A 19,332-nucleotide genomic window follows, 5' to 3' on the forward strand; every position below is an offset into this window, starting at 1 on the left:
AATGTGTATTAAATCCCAACTAACAATTTTTTTAAATCTAATGAAACACATTGATTGCCAGAGAACCACGAGTCTTTGTTATTTTGATTTCTGTCAGCCGTCTGTTGAAATGTGCTGCACAGTACAAACGTTTTCATTGACATGAATTTAAGTTTTGATTGTATAAAGATTCCCTTTGAAAGACTAACATGCACTCCAGGCTAGTCACTGTGGCACCTCGTTGACTCAAAGATTGTGTCTGGAGAAGCCTGCTCTATTGTACCTCATTTTATGACAAAGAAAATGCTTCCCAGTATCACCCTCAAGTAGCCCCCTTCTTTTTCCTGTGAACCCTAGATTAGGATTATTATACCCAGCAGCCTACATTTATCAAATAATAGTTTATTTTCTCATTTTTCTTTAGTGGAAAAATAGAATTAAAAAGGAGCTGTAACTGCTGCTTAGGATCTGCATAGGATACCAGAAGTAATCACAAGTTGTTATCATTCTAGTTCAAAATAAAAATGCTATTTTAATTAGCTTTTATGGTCTTATCAAAGTTGGCATAACTTAAAGCATCAAAATACCTTGAGAACTCCCATATACTTCGAGATTCCTAAGGATCCACAAACTATCATTTGGGGCCTTAATTATTGACTATATGAGGGAATAGTCACCAAGTAATAATAACTATTACTGTTATTGTTATTGCTAACATTTATTGAGCAATTACTATATGCCAGGTATGGCTTTAAGCTCCTTTAGTCTCATAACAACACCATGAGGTAGATATTATTGTCCTCATTTTACAAATGAGAAAACGGAGCCACGGTGGGGGGGAGGGGTGTTAAGCTTTCATAGGGTCACACAGGTATTAAGTACTAGGATTTGAACTTGGGGAGGTTTGAGTGGGTGTGGATGAGAATAACTGCTCTCAGCCCAGTAGTGGGCAACGAATGTGATTCCATAGATGACTATGAGAGTGGGAAAGATTCAGTGTACCACCTGAATATTAAATTCTCAGAATATAGAAAGACATCTGAGAAGTGTTAGAGATGTGGAGATGGGTCTGGGAAGAAGAGTACTAAGTCTTGCTTACTCTGAAGTTTAGTCCCTGAGTGTGTGTACTTGAGTTGAGGAGTCTACAGAGTTTGGAAGATGGGAAAACCCTTAACTGATGGGTCATAGCAACAAATCCCATCAATGTAAGGTGTTTGGAGTGGAGGTAAAAAGGATATTGCTATTTCACACCTGGGAAGGGAGGAAGAATGGTTCTCACTAGTCATTTGCATATATGTAATAAGGTGGAAGTGGGGAGAAATGCTCCTCATTTTGGATTAGTAACTGTTGACACGCTCGCCCATGGGTTGGCCACCTGGGGCTCTAGAGCCATATGCAGCTCTTTCAGTAGGTACATTTGGCTCTGAAGTAAAATAGAAAAATTTAAAAGGAAATACTTAGGACTCTATATAATATAATAGGAACCCTGGTGGTGTAGTGGTTATGCAAGGCTGTAATCCCTGTGGTCGGCAGTTCAAAACCTCCATTAGCTCCTCAGGAGAAAGACTGGGCTTTCTATTCCTGTAAACAGTTACAGTCTCAGAAAACCCACAGGAGGGTCGCTATGAGTCAGTATTGACTCTATGGCAGTAAATGTGAATTGGTTTGTATAATATAATGTAATATATATTTATGGCTCTTGGATAATCTTTAAATTGTTGTGAGGGACAAGAGTGGCTTTTCCATCTCAAAAGTTTTCTGACCCCTGCTCTAGGGCCTAGGTGGCCAAAGTTGGCTGATCAGTGGAATCATTGGATGTGGTGACAGCTCCCTGGACTCTCTTTGCAACCTGATGAATCAGAATGTCTAAAGAGGAGAAGCCTGAGGGTCTGTACTTGCACCAGCTCTCCAGATGATTCCAATGATCAACCAACTTTGGCCACCTAGGCGCTACAGTTTCAGGATGTTTAAACCTCTGCTGATTAAGGGGGGTTGCAATTCGATAACCAAATGCTATAAAATCCAGGATATTGGGATTCCAGAAGTAGGACTGTAGCAATTTTAAGGCAGTGAAATGCTCGAGGGCACTGAGGGCAGAAAACCAGGGATTTGAAGGGTGAAGCCCTGTTGCTGTTAAACACTAATCTCCATCTCACTCCTAGTCAATCATCGTTTCTGCCCTCAGGACAGTGGAAATGGGCTTGGGCGCTGGAGTGTAGGTAATGATGAATAAGGGGGAAGTCCACCTGGGGAGGAATTTTTCCATCTCCTTCCCTAGATTTACCCGGAGCAGCTCCCATTTGATTTGTTTGATACATCTGGAGGTTATGCACACAGTTTCATAGGACAAAGGTGCTCCTCCCTTAGAAGAAAAGGGTAAAAACACTGCCTTAGGGGATCTAGGATTGCAATCTACTTGACAGTACTGAGTTAGGGAGACAAGGACATAGAATGTTCCAGAAGGTCATCCTCAGATTCTGTCCTTTGGGAAAATAAGGAAAGACACCAGTACAGTGGTTCTCAACCTTCCTAACGCTGTGACCCTTTAATACAGTTCCTCATGTTTTGGTGACACCTCAACCATAAAATTATTTTCGTTGCTACTTCATCACTGTCATTTTGCTACTGTTATGAGTTGTCATGTAAATATCTGATATGCGGGATGTATTTTCATTGTTACAAATTGAACATAATTAAAGCATAGTGATTAATCACAAAAACAATACGTAATTCTTTTTAATACATAATTCTATATTGTGAAAAATTTATTTCTAATGACAAATAAATGAAATTTTGTCTTGAAGCATGGTGTAGCTAATGTCTCTTAAAGGAAGCTCTGAGCCTCTACATCGGTGGTTCTCATCCAACCTAATGCCGTGACCTTTTCATCCAGTTCCTCATGTTGTGGTGACTCCCAACCATAACATTATTTTCGTTGCGACTTCATCACTGTCATTTTGCCACTGTTATGAATCAGGCGACCTCTGTGAAAGGGTCGTTTGACCCTCAAAGGGGTTGCGACCCACAGGTTGAGAACCGCTGCACTAGCAAATGATCCTAGGGTTGAGGTGATAATTAGAAAGAGCCAATTAATAGCTCATTGAATCAGTCATCAACCCCTGCAACAACTGTAAGAACAGGACTAAATACTCACTTACCTTCTGCCTTTGGGTGGTCGGGAGTCCTGTGAGATAGATACTAGTATCATCTTGCAGTAGGGGTTATGGCCTTGGGCTGCTAACCACAAAGTCTGCAGCTCAGAACCACAGCTGCTGCAAGGGAGAACGATGGGGCTTTCTACTCCTGTAAAGAGTTACAGTCTCAGAACCCACAGGGGCAGTTCTGCCCTGTCCTATGGGGTTGCTGTGAGTTGGCATGGACTTGATGGCAGTGAGTGTGGTTTGGGTTTTTACTGAAGTTGGAACCTCCTTGAGATGGAGGTAATCTGGCTAATTCTGAGTGTAGGAGGGCCAATCCCAAAGTGTCCCCTGCAATCAAGAATGTTTTAAAGCTTATCCCAAGAAGGAAGGGCTTTATGTAGATTTCAGTAAAGTAGGAAATGTTTTCTTCATAGTTAGGAAAAGTTTTTGTGCACTTGTGTATTTGCTTGAAAAATATTTATTCATGTGTTTGTTCAACACTTATTTACTGCACACCAACCATGTGCTCTGAACCCAGAATCTCAGATGTACAAAATCGTCAGACTGATTTGTTTGATGTAACTCTCAAGCCTGAAGAATTCCTCAAATTGCCAAATCCTGGGTGAGATGGTGGCGGCTGTACTTGTTCTGATATTTTGGTGTGGGTTTAGTAGATCTTTTTGAATACCCAAGCAGAGCTAGGAAGTAAGAGGTGGTTTCAGTGTATGAAGTTAAAGAACTTAGAAATAAATTGGCTCCGCTCCCTTACAGTCGGGGAGGGGGGGAGGGGCGCTTCAAAATATTCATGGAGGACAAAAGTAATCTCATCTTTCAACTCCATTTTTCCATGACATTGGTTCAAATGGTAAGTTGGACAACTTGGACAGATGACACAACTTCTAAGCCTCAGTGTCCTTAGCGGTAAGGTGGAGACAGTAGAACATTTGCTTGCTAGAAATAAGAGCAAACCCAACCCAACCAAAACACACCATCCTCACCCCCATTGGTCAGTGTCGACTCACAGTCACCCTATAGGACCAGGTGGAACAGCCCCTGTGGGTTTCGGAGACTGTAACTCTTATGGGTATGGAAAATCCCATCTTTCCTCTGCAGACACCTGGTGGCTTCAAACTGCTACCATTGGGGACCACAGGCCAAGGTGTAATTACTACAACCTCAGGGTCCCTCGAAATAGGAGAAAGATTGCATCAATTGTATAAAGTTCTTAGCGCTGTGCTTCACACCCATACTCGCTATATATGTATTGTAACCTTGATCATTATTTTCCTCTGTGAAGGCTGAAAGAAACTCTGAAAAGAGATGTGATTTATCTTCCATCACATAGTTTGTTGACGTTAGGGCAGATCATAGAATTCAGATCCCTACTAATAGTTAAATAAATATACCTTAGACTGGATCATCTAACCTTGTGAGCAGATAGTACAAAATTCCTAGACGTGCGAGAAATCTTTTTGGCTCATTCAGACATTTGAAGGGAGAAGAATTACAAAGAAGTGGATAACTTAGAGAATTAATTCCTAGACTCCCGAGAGAGAGAACAAGTGGGGCATGACAATTATCAGAAAGTTTCAACAGTAGGGTTGGGCCACTGTGATGCCGAGGTAACCAAAGGACTGGTCTCTCTGCTAATTCCGTTTTTTTCCTAACCAAAACATTTCTCTCTGAAATCACCTAGTTAGTTGGGTTTTTTTTTTTCTTTGCGGGGGAGAATGTTCAGCGTGCATGTGTGCTTCACGGCTAGGTCCCATGAATTCACCTTTATGAAATCATTTTACCTTGCAAAGCAATGGAACCCTGCAATTGAAATCGGAATAGAAACCTGAGACATCCAAGACTTAAGAGGAGACGATTTGAAAAGGCTCTTGGATTGCAGTGAAAGTCAGAACAGAAGTTGTTGGAAAATATAGTAGCAAACAAAATTAAATCAATAAAGTCCAGCCACATTGATCTTGATTTTTTGCGTCATTGCAGTATTAGTACAGCACTAAGAGTGATTGATTTGTTAGGTAAAAATGTTCTTTAAAATTGGAAATGAATGGGTGTAAAAGCCACTCTGTCCTTAGGCTGAAAATTAAATGATATTTACTTAAGGAAAAGATGGTGTTTGATATCCTACTGATTTCATCAGTGTTGGCTTGTGTAATACATCCAAGGGGTATTCCAAACATTCCAGAAGTTTCCCAAAAGGGCAAGACCATCTTGCTCAATTCCTTTCTGTACAGTGTCATGGCCTATGGGCCAATGCCCCACCAAAGGGATGGGTCTTGGTTGTTTCAAGTTCAGTTAGTATCTAATCCACTTTTCCTTTTCTAATGTATCCCTTACTTTTCACTTTGCTGGTTTTCCTCCTCGGAGAAAAGGTATGTTTTATTTCAGATGAAACCTATCAGCAAAACTGCTCACCCATTAATTTGATCACTTTCACCTTTACAGGGCATCAGGTACCGTTTACACAGCTTTAGACATCGCAACAGGACAAGAGGTAAGTGCTGACATTAAATGCTGAGCTGTATTTTCCTCTTTGATGGCAGCTATCCTGGGAAAAAATGGGTGGTCAAGAGAGCTCATCCTTCAACCAGGTAGCACTGGGATGATGGGAGATTGAATTTGCTTGATGGTCAAAACCTATGAAGGGGGTGGCTTAGTCATGATTGACCAGAAGAAGAAAACAAGAGCATGGGTGTGTGGCGCAACGAGCTTAGTAGATACAGAATGTGTATGCCCCACTCTGTGCTGTCCCCTCTCCTCTCTCCCCCATCCCAATGTGGATACTGGTCTTTATTGCAGTGACTCTTATTCTCTCGTGTATTTTAATCATCATTCAGGTGGCCATAAAGCAGATGAACCTTCAACAGCAGCCCAAAAAGGAATTAATTATTAATGAAATCCTAGTCATGAGGGAAAATAAGAACCCCAACATTGTTAATTATTTAGATAGGTAAGTGGCTTTCTCTCACAATATATTTGCAGCGATTTGGATTTGTTTGTTTTTGCTAGCACTCCATTTCCTGGACAAATTCTTCTACTTGGCATTTATTCATTTAACGTGCATTCAACAAATATCTCCCAAAATGCGACCACGTAGTTGCGTATCAGATCTGTGGCTAAGCTTGCACACATTTCCCTGTGGCCGCCCGTAAAACACTTGCGGGAACACGGTTCTGGAACTGATTCTAGACCTTGAGCAGTTAGAGTCGTTATCTCTTTTCAGATGATAGCTCCACCGTGGCAGGAAGTAGACCCTTGCCGATTGGCCAGGGCAGTGATGGTTTAAACATTTCATTTTTCATTCAGCTGTTTGTGTGGGAGCCCAAGTATTGCAGGCTGACTGCAATGCCCTTGCTTTAATGGGTGCTTTGTGCTTAACTGACAGCAAGCTCGCCCGAGGGAATAGAGACTTTAATCTCAAACCTCTTTCCTAGACCAGGTAATTAAAGCCTCTTTCATCAGTGGTAGTAACAATGGATTATAAGTAGATGTTTAAGGACTGCACTAACTCTTCACTTGTGGTTAACATCTGTCTCATTCGATTGTAATAAGTGCTTGTTTAGCTCCGCTGTGCTCTGTGCTCTAGGGTGGGGTTGGGGCAGAGTCAACTACAAGGCTCCAGACTTGATGAACACGTGGTCTCCCTTTGTGTGTTCTGGGTCAGGTAGACCCTTGCTGGATACAGAGGGAGGAGAAAAGTGCGGGGCGGCTGTCTAGTTTGATCATCCAAATCAGAGTTTCCTAAAGTGTAGTTTAGGAACCACATAAAGTACTTGGAAAGACAAAGGCATTTCAAAAAAAAAAAAACTGTGGAAGAATGGAATTAAAAGGGAACAGATTTCCCACCCCACCCCCAAACTTTTTGAAATCTCCTCAAATTATGGGCTCCAGGCCTCTTTTCCTCACTCGAGGAGATCGGGCCTGCAGCCTCTCCAGGTGAACCTAATGGGCACTGCGCTTTGCAAATCATTGGCTAGAAGTTGGAAGGGGAGCCATTTTTCAGCCAAGGGCCGTTTGGTTATTTATAACATCATTTGAGGGCCATTCAAAATTATCCTCTTGAAAATTAGCCTGCTATATTTGGCCGAGCACTTCAATAACTCGGCCTTAATGTGATGACTAGAATGTGGTATTAGCTGGTATAGCTGATTTCACGGGCCCTGTATGGCCCACAGGGCCAGATGTTCCCCTCCCCTAAGCTAGAAAGTGAGAGTGGGCTTTAGAGCAGAATTTAACCTTTGGGGTCATCAGCACATTGTAATTCATCCCTCTTGATCAGCAGGGGTCAGAGCCTTGTAGTCATCCTGCTAAAGTGCCTTTAGAAGTCAACAAACAAACAACCCCACTGCTGTGGAGTTGATTCTCTGACTCAGTGACCCTTGGGGTGCTCTGACTATAAATCTTTACAGAAGCACACAGCTTCATCCTTCTGCAGAGCAGCCAGTGGGGTTTGATTAGCAGACCTTGTGGTTACCAGCCTAACAGGGGCCCCTTAACACTGCCTTTCGATGGTCCCCAAATGATGTGAATAATCTCCTGTTTGCTCTGATGGAATGTTACGGCTAGGAAGACTTCAGTCCCCGTGTCTGATCACTTTGGACAGTGTCCCTTAAAAGCGACTGCAAGAGGATGGGCATGGCCCAAGTGACTTCCTCAGAAGAAAGACCCAGAACTGTGACTCAGGTGCCAACATGAATTTTGGATTCAACAACTCCCTGAAAACATTTCACTAATTCATGTCGTGGAATCCAAAATTATGCTGAGAGGTTAAGCACTCTCCTATAAATGTAGACATCATGGGCTGCTTCAAGATGTGAGCAACATGACTGGAGTTAGCCACACAGGCTGTTTCCTGCTCCTATTCATTGAAAAAACAAACAAACAAACAAACAAACAAACAACATCTTTTACCATGGCATGAATGGCAGTAGTCACCAGAGGTGCCTCTATGCTTTTTGCCCTCCTTCGCACACGGTCATATCAACCTGCCATTCCCATCAGATGACCCTTTGAATTTCCAGTGCCTTTCCTCTTCTGCTGGTGTGAAGGAATCTGTCTCATGGTCATCACCATGAATATTGACTTAGTTATTGAATCTGACCAAATGCACGAACCAATTGCAACTGTCATTCTTTAAGAGACATCTCCTTTCTTCAGGCCCAAGTAAAAAACTTTTTTCTCTTCTTGTGATAGCTACTTAGTGGGTGATGAACTATGGGTTGTCATGGAATACCTGGCCGGAGGCTCTCTGACTGATGTGGTCACAGAGACCTGTATGGATGAAGGACAGATAGCAGCTGTCTGCAGAGAGGTAAGAAATTAAGAGTGTTGCCAGCTGACGATGAAAATGGGCAGCTCTGGAAAAAAAAAGAAAGAGAGAAAATGGGCAGCTCTGTCACCACTGGTCCTAAGGGGTTCATCTGTCCTGGATTCCTGGGAGGGTGGAGGGAAGGTGAGGGAGAAAGGGGGAACAGAATACAAGGATCTACATATAACCTCCTCCCTGGGGGACGGACAGCCGAGAAGTAGGTGAAGGGAGACGTTGGACGCTGTGAGAGCTGACAAAATAATTATAATTTATAAATTATCACGGGTTCATGGGGGAGAGGGGAGAGAGGGGAAAAATGAGGAGCTGATACCAAGGGCTCAAGTAGAAAGCAAATGTTTTAAAAATGATGAGGGCAACAAATGTACAAAAGTGCTTGACACAATGGATGTATGTGTGGATTGTGATAAGAGTTGTGCAAGCCCCCAATAAAATGATGTCATTATTAAAAAAGAAAGAAAGAATACGGGCAGCTCTGGATCTCAGATTGTTTTTAACACCAAAGTGACAATAGTCCTTTCTTTTCTACCAAAAAATAAATAAAGAGCCCATCCTCATTTTACATCCATGGTCTGCTCTCCTCTCTCGCCCCTTGTTTGGTTTAGTTGTTTTTCTATAGATCACTTTGAGTTCTGTTGTGCCATTCAAGAGATGCCATATCTCATCCTAGTGAACGTAGAATAACCGTGATGTTGGCCTAAGGACGTCTTTCTGATTTAAGGGGATTTTTTTAGGATAGGGTAGTTTATGCTGCCTGTCTAAGCAGTCAGTGTGAGCCATGACAAATATATGGACCATATTCTGATCCCAGCATTTTCTAGAAGGAAAGCAATTGCTTTCACATTTAAATCTGGACATTTCTCAGATCCCTTCATTGGCTCTGAAAGTCTGGTGTCTTGTCCAATAATAGGGTGGCAGACCCTCCACCCAGTTCCCAGCGAAATGAAGGGTATTTTAGCATTATGTATATATTTTTCAATATTAAAACGAGTGTCTCAGTTTGTGCATTATCATCTACCCCTTGTACCATAGTGAGATTTTCTGTAGAGACAAGTAGAAATTCCAACCCACTTGAAACAATGATGGGGGGGGGGGGGGCGAGGAACAAGCACAACAAATCCTTTCAGCTAGCCTTTGCTTATCGTTGGTGTTTATAACATAAAATTGTTCCCTTACATCCCCTCCTTCCTTGTTCCCCTTCCTTTCCCCTCCCCAAACACGTACACATATCCATAAAACACATGTTTTCTCTTCCTGCAATAAATCAAACTTATAGTCTTGCAGGAGAATAGGCTGCCCTGAGCCTGTGGTTTCCATCTTCCAGTATTACAATACAGAGCCATTTCCAAACAAGTGTCCATAGTTACTTCATAGCCTGGGAGTGGTTCTCAGAGTCTGTCAGGCCATCTGGGGCACTTGTTTTAAATGCAGATTCCTGGGTCTTGCTCCAGACGTACTGACTCAAATCATAGCCTGTAAGCTGAAAGCTTGCTACATCTAAGGCCAAGCTGAATCTGTGATCCTTCACATAACTCCGTCGAAGTGTGAGCCTATCTTAGTGATTAGTGCAACTTATTATGCCACCACTTTCCCTCCCCTGGTCTTCACAGGTCACTTCATAGGACCTTCGTGTGTGGAATGCTAAGGAGGATCACTGATTGCAAAAGTGGTGCGGTGATTTCAATGAGGTCCTAAAGCCTTTATTAATCTATTGCATTTGACAAGATGGAATCATACCCTTGATCAAAATGCACCTAGAAATGAAACACAGAATTAAAAACATTTTGTTGTGTGTGTGATATAATCGAACTTGTTTTTCTGATCCACCAGTGCCTCCAAGCCTTGGATTTCTTGCACTCGAACCAAGTGATCCATAGAGACATAAAGAGTGACAATATTCTGCTCGGGATGGATGGCTCTGTGAAACTGAGTAGGTATTTTCGCTCAGATGCTGTTTGAGGAAATAGCAAGCAATTTCCACTCTTGTACTGTCAATCTTGAGAAGATCATGGCTATCGAAAGTGATTGATTTGAAAGCACAGTTATTACCCAGTGACAATTTTTTTTTCAAACCCTTCGTTTCCTATAGATCATGACCAGGGTTTGGGGATGAGGAGGGGCTGCATTGTTTGGAATGTCTGGTGACTTCTCAGGATTCAATGACAACTGTCTAGTTTGACGGACAGATTCTATAAGATTGATGGACCAGTGAGAACCTGGAACAGGACTGCCACCCCAGCCAGTTCTTTCCCATCATTTGAAAGCCAGGGCCAGCCGGCAGGTTAGGTCACAAGAGGATGTGAGCTGAGGTAGTTGTGGAAGCTCAGTGTCTGATATGAGCAAGTGGAGCCATATCTGAAAATGACCTGGTACAAGAGGGAACTCATTTGAGCTGTCTCTAACTGAGTTTTTCTTCTCAACAGCTGATTTTGGGTTCTGTGCCCAGATCACCCCTGAGCAAAGTAAACGGAGCACCATGGTAGGAACCCCCTATTGGATGGCACCCGAGGTGGTAACTCGAAAAGCTTATGGACCGAAAGTTGACATCTGGTCTCTGGGGATTATGGCCATCGAAATGGTAGAAGGCGAACCCCCTTACCTTAATGAAAATCCACTCAGGGTAAGTCCAAAGAGAAGCCCAGTCCCCCACCCTCAGAAAAGGGTAAAACATCATTCCTTATCTCCACCAAAAGTGACCCGGGATAGTTGCTTTCCTGGAACCAATGACGTAAGAAGCCCAAAGTTAGACTTTCCAAGAGTACTGAGAACTTTTCTGTTTATCGCAAGACATCACAATATTTTTTTCAAAAGTGCTTGCTTATCAGGATTGCCAGTCACAGAGCTCTTTAAAATTCTTTAGTGTCGCATTGTGGTGTGCGTGGGTTTTTTTGTTTGGTTTTTTAATGACCCTGTGGTGGGTACGTGTTTGTTTATAAGCTAGATGTGAGAAGAACGTGTTTTTAAAATCACACAATGCAGTTGTGTGTTTTTCCAAGTTGCGCACCAACGATTTTTCAAGGGAATAGTTTATTGTTACCCTTTAAAAGTAAATACATGCATTTCCCCCGCTATAACTTTCAAAATTAGATCAGGTTTCATGATCAGAAATGATTTATGGAGCTGCACCAATTTGCTGGGGATTGACTGGAACACAGAGCTAAACACAGCACCAGCCTGGTGGGAGCACGCGTTTCATTAAGCTGTCAAGTAGAAAAGAAATGGAAATTGTTGAGGTTGGGCAGGCCAGTTTTGCTACTCCAGAATCAGCCGTTTGATCTTCAAGTGGTCTGGTTACCTTCACCAAGAAGATAACCTCATTGGATAGCCTAACCCCACCATCTTCTATGCCGACATTGGCTGTGGCTCATAAGAAGCAGCAAGTACGGGCATAGGAACAAAATATTTGGCTAACATACTGACGTGAACTAGCGGGTATTTTATTGTGTACATCCTAAGGGTGGGCCAGGAATGGTGTAATAGGCAGGCTACAGAAGGTTCTTGGGGAGAAAAAATGAATTGGAAGTTACTGGATCTCAAGAGGGTGGCCCTTCGTTATCCTTCCAGTCTGGAAGGGAACTCACCCTTGGACTCCACTTTCAAATAGGCCTATGAGGGGCACAATGGCCCGAGTGAGGGGAGGGGCACACACCTGAGAATAATCAGTCAGTAGAGAGCAAGAGAGCACCATTTGCCCAAGGAACAACATTCAGACGGCCTGAGAGAGCCGGAGTGGCGGCAGGAAAGACCGGCGGGAGGGGGGATGAGTGGTGTTGCATTGTGGGAATGAGATGAAGCAAACTGGGTGAACTGTTGACAGAGAGGAGTCAAGGTGTGTGTGAAGTGTTGACTAGACAATGGATGATCTGCTCCGCCAACCTTCACCCAAATTCTCAATTTACAAGTTTTTGTTTTTTTGAAGAAAGGAAGGACAATAACGGGGAGTTTCCACAAACTGTTGGAAGCCCTTGCATTTATAGAAAGGGCCTCAGAATGAGCAGTGGAAATGGACAGATTCAGATTCTCTCAGAAATTCATGCACCATGGTGACGCTTGGTGTCATTACCACTAAGCCTAAACAGGAATCTCTCTCTTGGTCTGCAGACACCGTTGTCCTGAGTAAACAAAGAGGTCTTCTCTAGTGGCGCTCTGGGAGGGGGGAAAATTCCACAATTAAGTGGAAGGCATGTGGCTTCCCATACATGCACAGAAGCCTACACATTGATAGCCAAGTTGATTTTCCAGTTGAGTATTTATTGTACACTGGGGAGGCTGCAGTCCCTGTGTCCAGCATGGGAGAACGCCATTTCCTCCTTGCCCCTCCCCAGTCCTCCCTGGCCCTTGGCCTCTCCTCCTAGTCCCTGCTTTACTTGGAAAACAACAGATAAGGAGGAAAGTCCTTCTGAATGCCCTGGGCTCTGACTCCAGTCTCCTGAGAAAATCTTGAAGTGAGATGTGCAGGCTGATTAGCTGAGTCCCGGACTGAGTGAAAAAGCAGGGACATTTTTTCCCAGGGCTTGTGGGTCAGCTCCTCATGAGTTTCATCAAACCTACCCCTGACCTGTGAGCCGGCGCATCAAGATAATTACATGGGTTTTCCTGGCTGTTTAACCAGCTTTGCCCATTAAGAAATAGCAGTGAAAGACTACATCGGGCCTCTTGTTTCCATGGTTTTTCTCCCCTGAATCTTTGGAGTTTAGCACCCCTAAACGGATTATTGGCATCTTTTGCTTGTAGCCGTCTAATGAGTAATTTACAGCCCTCAGCAGCGAAGGATTAAATAAAGGGCTGTGCAAAGCAACTGCTTTCATTAATGCCATTTATTACCTTCTCCATTTCCCCGTACCAACGGTTCTTCTTCGCTCTTTTAGCTAGGCTGCTAATTGTAAAGAGACAAGGGTGGCGGGAGGAAACCATTTTAATCTTCATAAGCATCTTCTAGCCTGGGATTAGAATTTGTAATTAACAGCTCTTCTCTTAGAATCCACAGTCTTGTATCTAAACACGCACTTGCAGATTAACAAACCAGCAGGTTCAGGAAGCTGACATTAAGACGCTAACAAAAAGATCTGTCAGAAAGACCACCCTGGTGAATGAATTCCACTGCTATGGATTTACTCTCATTTTGCTCATTATTCTTTGTGTGTGATCAACCGCCAGTGAATCGATCAAAAGGCCATGCTGAATCAGGCACAATTCGGGGCCTCTCTCTTCCTGCTGCGTGCCACGTGTCTTTCTTTGTTTTTACCTTTGGGTTTTGAATATGCCCTCCCTACAGTCTCTGCAGGGAAAACACAACGGCTCCAGCTGCCTTCCCTTCACTTGGGATTTGAAGACGGGAATGACTGAAACGCTGGGGAGAAGCAGGAGCAAGAGAGATCAAAGGAGCCTGCAGAGCGCCTGCATTTGGGAGGGACGTGGTGGCTAGAGCAAGCTGGCCCAGGTGACATACTGGATAAGGCACTGGGCTACCAACAGAAAGGTCTGCAGGTCAAACCCACCCATGTCTCCAACACCCCCCCCCCCCAAGGTATCTGTAGAAGAAAGATGTCGCACGCAGTCTTGGGAACCTGAGTGAGACAACTCTGCTCTGTCACGTAGGGTCACAAGGAGCCAGCAGCGACCCCTTGGCACCTTAGAACAGCAGTGCTGGTCTTATTATGGGGCTGCTTATTTCCCATGGGGAGCCCTGGCACCACAGTGGGTAAAGAGCTTGGCTGCTAATAAAAAGATCCATGGTTCGAACCCACAAGAATCTCTGTGAGAGAAAGATGTAGGGATCTGGTTCTTTCAAGGTGTCCAGCCTTGGGAGCCATGGGTCTGCTCTGCCTTACAGACTCCGTACGAGTTGGAATCCACCCAGCAGCAGGTATGGGGTTTTAGCGATCAGGCCAGAGCTTCAGGAGAGCTGTAAATGAGAACGAGGTTTGTCCTTTCCTTACTATTCTTCCATTATTACCACCCTCCCCCAAGGGGGGAAACAGGACATAAGTGACAGGAAGGCCAAGAATGTTTGGTGGCATGTAGACGTGAAAAGAATTTGATCCACGTAATCAGGCAGCTGCGGCTATATCTCGACTTCACAATCTGCAAAGCAGAGACCTACGACACGTAGCTTAAAAACTTCCTAAGCCTGTTTTCTGCCGGTACAACAAGGATGGCATTTCTTTTTTCAAGTTAGGATGAAAATTAGGTGAAATGTAAATCACCTAGCACAGGGCCTAGTGCATTGTTGGAGATGAAACATGGATGGATATAGATAGATATTAGGGGTGGTAAAGCCAGTTCCAACCCATAGCAACTCTGCACAACAGAACAAAACACCGCCTCTTCCTGCCCCCCGCCTCACAGTTCTGATGTTTGGGCCCATCCTTAGAGCCACTCTGTCAATTTATCGTCTTTTTGACTGCCCCGCTACTTTACTGAGCATGATGGTCTTCTCCAGGGACTGGTCTCTCCTGACAACATGTCCAAAGTAGGCGAGACATAGTCTCACCATCCTTGCCCCTAAGGAGCATTCTGGCTGTACTGGAGAGATAAATAACAAAAGAAAACCCACTGCTATCAAGTTGATTCTGACTCATGACCCTAGTTAGGATTTCGAGGCTGTCCATCTTTATGAGAGCAGGCTGCTCCCAAGGAGTGCCTGGTGGGTTCAAACTGCTATTCCTGCAGTTACCAGTCTACCTTGTAACCCATAACTGGTGCTTATGGGTAGTTTTCCATCTATCTATCTATCTATCTATCTATCTATCTATCTATCTATCTATCTATTTATCTCTATAGAAAAGAAAAATGGGAGCGGATAGATGCTTATAGTGCTTTTTACCCACTCATGAAGGGAGATTCGATTCCCCTTTCTCTTAAGAATGTTCCCACTCCACTTGCAACACCCCCATCCTCTTGAGGAGTAAAGCTCTCCACACAGTTCAGTACAGTTACCAGAAACAGGTAACACTGAATAGGCAATGTTTAGGGGGAAGTCTGGGGCTGTATATTTGAAGGATGTTAGCTTTTCAATGTGACAACCAAGCAAACCCTCTCTGAATACCACAGATGCTAGTTATTAACATATTCTTGGTGCAAGAAATTAGCTACTTTCCACTCCTAGTTTTAAAGTGGATGGGTACTTTTAAAATGTAAAACTACTCTGCACTAATTGACCTCGTTTGCTTATAAAATGTTTTTTAAAGGTCAAACAGTTATTAACTGTACTGATGTTATGAGGTTGGGACCATGCCAGAGGCAGCAAGGAAACAAACTCCTTACTGTTGTCCCCCCACTGCCCGAAGTCTTTGCATTCAACATAATTGGCGGTGGACATGCTGTTCTCTCACTCAAGGACATTTTCAGTGTAGCCTTCAATCATACAATGTCTTATTCCTTCCATTTGCCAAAGTGCCTGGCGTCTATTGGGGTATACAAACCCCACCACATTGGTGTTGTGCCGATCCACAGACGTTTTGTTAATGGGACATAAAGAGATGGATGGATGGATAGAGAGAGAGTTTTAAACCAGTGATTCTAAAGACAAAGGCGCCATTACTTCTGTTGGAGCAATAGTTACTTTGTTTTGTTTGTCAGCACAGAGAAACTGCCTCTTTATTAACTTTGCATTCCCACAGAACACAGCTGTTGTTGTCAAATGGCGTTTGTGAAATGTCTCAGTGACAGCCAATTGAAGTCCTTACTGGGCCCCATGGGGCCTTTTTTAAATGTAATTTTCCAAACCTTTTTCCTAGTTGAGAGAATGTTGAATGTTCCCTTTCTGCTCTTGTTCTTAACATCTGTGAAACTATCAAACATTGGCTCATTGAAAGACAATATTGGTATAAATTGGAGACCGCTGAACATGAAAACAAATGCGTGTGCGCGCACGCGCGCGCACACAAACGGCTAGTACATAGTGTAGTGTGTGAATTGCACATCCTAAGCCAGTGGTTTCTCCTCGTCATATTCACCTGGAGAGCGTTCCTAACTTCTGGTGCCTGGGTCCCACCCCGAGGAGGAAAAAAGGGGTACCTAAGCGGAGGCCAAATACCAAGCTTTGTGGCCAATCTGTTATAGAATTCAGTCCAGACCCCCCCCCATACACGCACACCCTACTTTATAGACCCTCTTTGAGCATCCTTGTTTAACCAGAAAACTCACTTTTGTTCAGCCCATATTTATCCATTTCGTCTGGGAGAATATGAGTGCTCTATAAAAGCCTTGTTGAAATGCTAATGCACATTCTGTGGCATTCTCTGATTTCTCTTCCTGGAAATACTATCCAAAAAGGTATGACAGTTGTTCATGATAAGCAGTTTCTTCTCTCCCCCAGCCCCACTTTGCTTCTCTCCTGAAAATGGATTCGAAGTTCATCATTATAATGTGCTAGCTTCTTGCATACCTACTTTGTACAAAACAAAGCCATCAATCTGAGAACTAGTGATCCGGAGTACAGCACCTGTCTGGCAGGGCAGAAGGGAGGGCAGGAATCTAAATTCAGCCTTGTTGTCTGCACTGAGGCTGGCTTCCTCCTCTTCCTGCCCTGTATACTCTACACAAATGTTAGTTGTCTTGATTATTTATTACAGGCTGTCCTTTAAAGCCTATGGAAGAGTGTTGAGCCAAATAAGAACATCTCTGGGAGCTGAAATAAAACAGCGATGAGGGCTAAACGGATTCTAGTTCCCTCCAGCCACTGGAACCTGTACTGTAGAGTGGAATGTCTGGGTTTGATGGCACGTGCTCACTTGGAATTAAAGGCAGACATAAACTTCCTGAGCACCAGAGAAGCGAGCCTACTTTGCTAGCACTCAGTCAATATTGTTTTGAATGTATTTCAGGAAGAGCTGGAAGCAGTGCCTTCTTTTTTCTGTAAACCACTATGGAACTGCAAGGTTTATTGATGGTTTGTTGACACTCGTACTTTGAGGGCAAACCTATGCTGAAATTTGGAGGGGGGACGCAAATTAGGATAACTGCAGCTAAAACAATTAAAGAGTAGCCATAGTGTTCTTTTAAATCAGAAAATTAAAAAAAAAACTGCCTGTAAGAAGAGAGACCGCTTTTAAGAATCATGAGTTGTCAGGAATTCGGTATAGGAAAATGGGACTTTGCCATAGGAAAGCTAGCTGCAAGTCTCATTTAGATTATAATTCAGGAGCAGACAGCTCAAATGGGTGAATTATGAGCCAGAAGACAGCCAATGGAGAAATTGATTCCACAGCACACCAGAAGCCCAAGCACCTCTGACCAGGCAAAGAGAAGGAAAGGAAAACGTAAACTCTGGTGACTGGAGACCTCCTGTTGACGAATATAGATATCCCCTTCTCCCACTAGTACCCCATTATTCCTTGGTGTCCTTAAAGCGTGGCTTGAGAATAAGCCAAGAATAAGCATAACCCTGGTGGGGCACTGATTGAAGTGCCTGGCTGCTAACCACAAGTTGGTGGTTGAACACAACCACTATTCCATGGGAGAGAGAGGGCAATCTGGCTCCGTGCAGATGACAGTCTTGGCAAGCCTAAGGGGTAGGTCGTAGGATCACTCTGGGTTGGGTGTCCTCGATGGTGATGGGTATTGCCACAACAGGGACTAGATCTAAAAACCAAATTGTCGTTGTATGTGCCATGGAACTGATTCAGACTCCTAGAGACCCAGAGTAGACTGCCAAGTTCCTTCTCCTGAGGATCGGCTGCTGGATTCCGTCTTAGTGAGCAGGCCTGTGTTTAACTGTGGTGCCATCAGCTCCGTGGGACTAATTTAACTCACCTCCCTGAAGTCCGAGTTCATCCCAAAGAAATAAATCATGGACCTTGATGATGGACATTTGCCCATCAAAAGGCCTGCTCATGTGTCTTTTTCTGGAGTCTTTAAAATCTGTACTTTTTCCAGCAAGAAATGATTTTTACCAAGAAAATCGGGCTTCGATTTTGACAATTCAAGTTTGAGTTGTTTACCTCTGTCCCCATTGTTATTTGTACTTTCTTGCTTGGTTGCAGCAGTATTTTAAAAGACCCTTTGGATTCTGAAAAGAGGCCACTGTGAGATGGCTTAGATAAGCTTCCCAGAAGAGAAATTTAACTGGATAAGGAAGGACAATTTTAGCTTTGTCCCCACCCCAGCTCTAGCATTATCTCAAGAATCAGGCTGACCTGTTTGCTTCAGCTTGCTTCCCACTCTCCACCTCCCACGCCCTTCTCTCTCTACTTCTCATTTTTTGGTCTAGAATTGTTCTCGTGCTTTCATAGGTTAGTCAAGACTTTTCCTCTAGGTATGACTAACAAATGTGACATGGCTGGACAGGGAGTGTGTTTTTTCCATTTCTCTACCAGGTGATGCATTCAGTGAGTTGAAAGAGGACTTCTTTTCTCCCAGGTCTGACAGGAAGCCCGTAGTCTTACTTAGGTTACCTTTCCAGGGGCCTCCATTTCCTTATCTCTTCAAAGGAGTGGAATTTGACTTGCTTATTAGTTACCAGTGGATTTTAAGAAGTCCTATGGCTATAATGTTCCATAGAGCTCCTTGAAAGGGTCAGAGGGGAGAGTCGCGTGCACAGGACTCTTTATTCCACCAGAACAGTTCTGCTTGGGATTTGTTTTCTCTGTTGTTAGGCTTTCCCGTGAGATTTACTTTACAGAAAGGGGTTCTCAGGGGTCCCTTACTCTGACTCTGTGTTCTTTAGCTCTTAGAAGACTTAGCCTTCCCTGATGTTGCAGGCTGCATGGTCTTGAGGTGGGCTTCCAGAAGGGTCATCTACAAAAAGCTCATAAGCATCTCTTTTATCACTTCCTCATCAAATTAATAGTCTGAAAGGCCCAAAACTCTCCCCTCTCCTCTCCTCTCCCCTCCTGCCAGACAAAAACTCTTGAGTCTGCCAAGGGTGTCAGGGGC

The 19,332-nt window shown here is 43.7% G+C and overlaps 1 protein-coding gene across 5 annotated transcripts in view; it reads left to right on the top strand.

Moving 5' to 3' along the window:
- Window positions 1-19,332, top strand: part of PAK3 (p21 (RAC1) activated kinase 3) — a 148,449-nt gene that overhangs the window by 109,430 nt on the left and 19,687 nt on the right. For all 5 annotated transcript variants that reach the window (XM_045298575.1, XM_045298577.1, XM_004710052.4 and 2 more), the window contains 5 exons: window positions 5,574-5,622; window positions 5,966-6,078; window positions 8,322-8,439; window positions 10,285-10,384; window positions 10,878-11,074. In XM_045298575.1, coding sequence (XP_045154510.1) covers window positions 5,574-5,622; window positions 5,966-6,078; window positions 8,322-8,439; window positions 10,285-10,384; window positions 10,878-11,074 — 577 coding nt within the window. The remainder of the gene's footprint in view (window positions 1-5,573; window positions 5,623-5,965; window positions 6,079-8,321; window positions 8,440-10,284; window positions 10,385-10,877; window positions 11,075-19,332) is intronic.

Source organism: Echinops telfairi, unplaced genomic scaffold, assembly GCF_000313985.2.
Source record: "Echinops telfairi isolate 266 unplaced genomic scaffold, ASM31398v2 ScPeMD7_7427;HRSCAF=8465, whole genome shotgun sequence".
Lineage (NCBI taxonomy): Eukaryota > Metazoa > Chordata > Mammalia > Afrosoricida > Tenrecidae > Echinops > Echinops telfairi.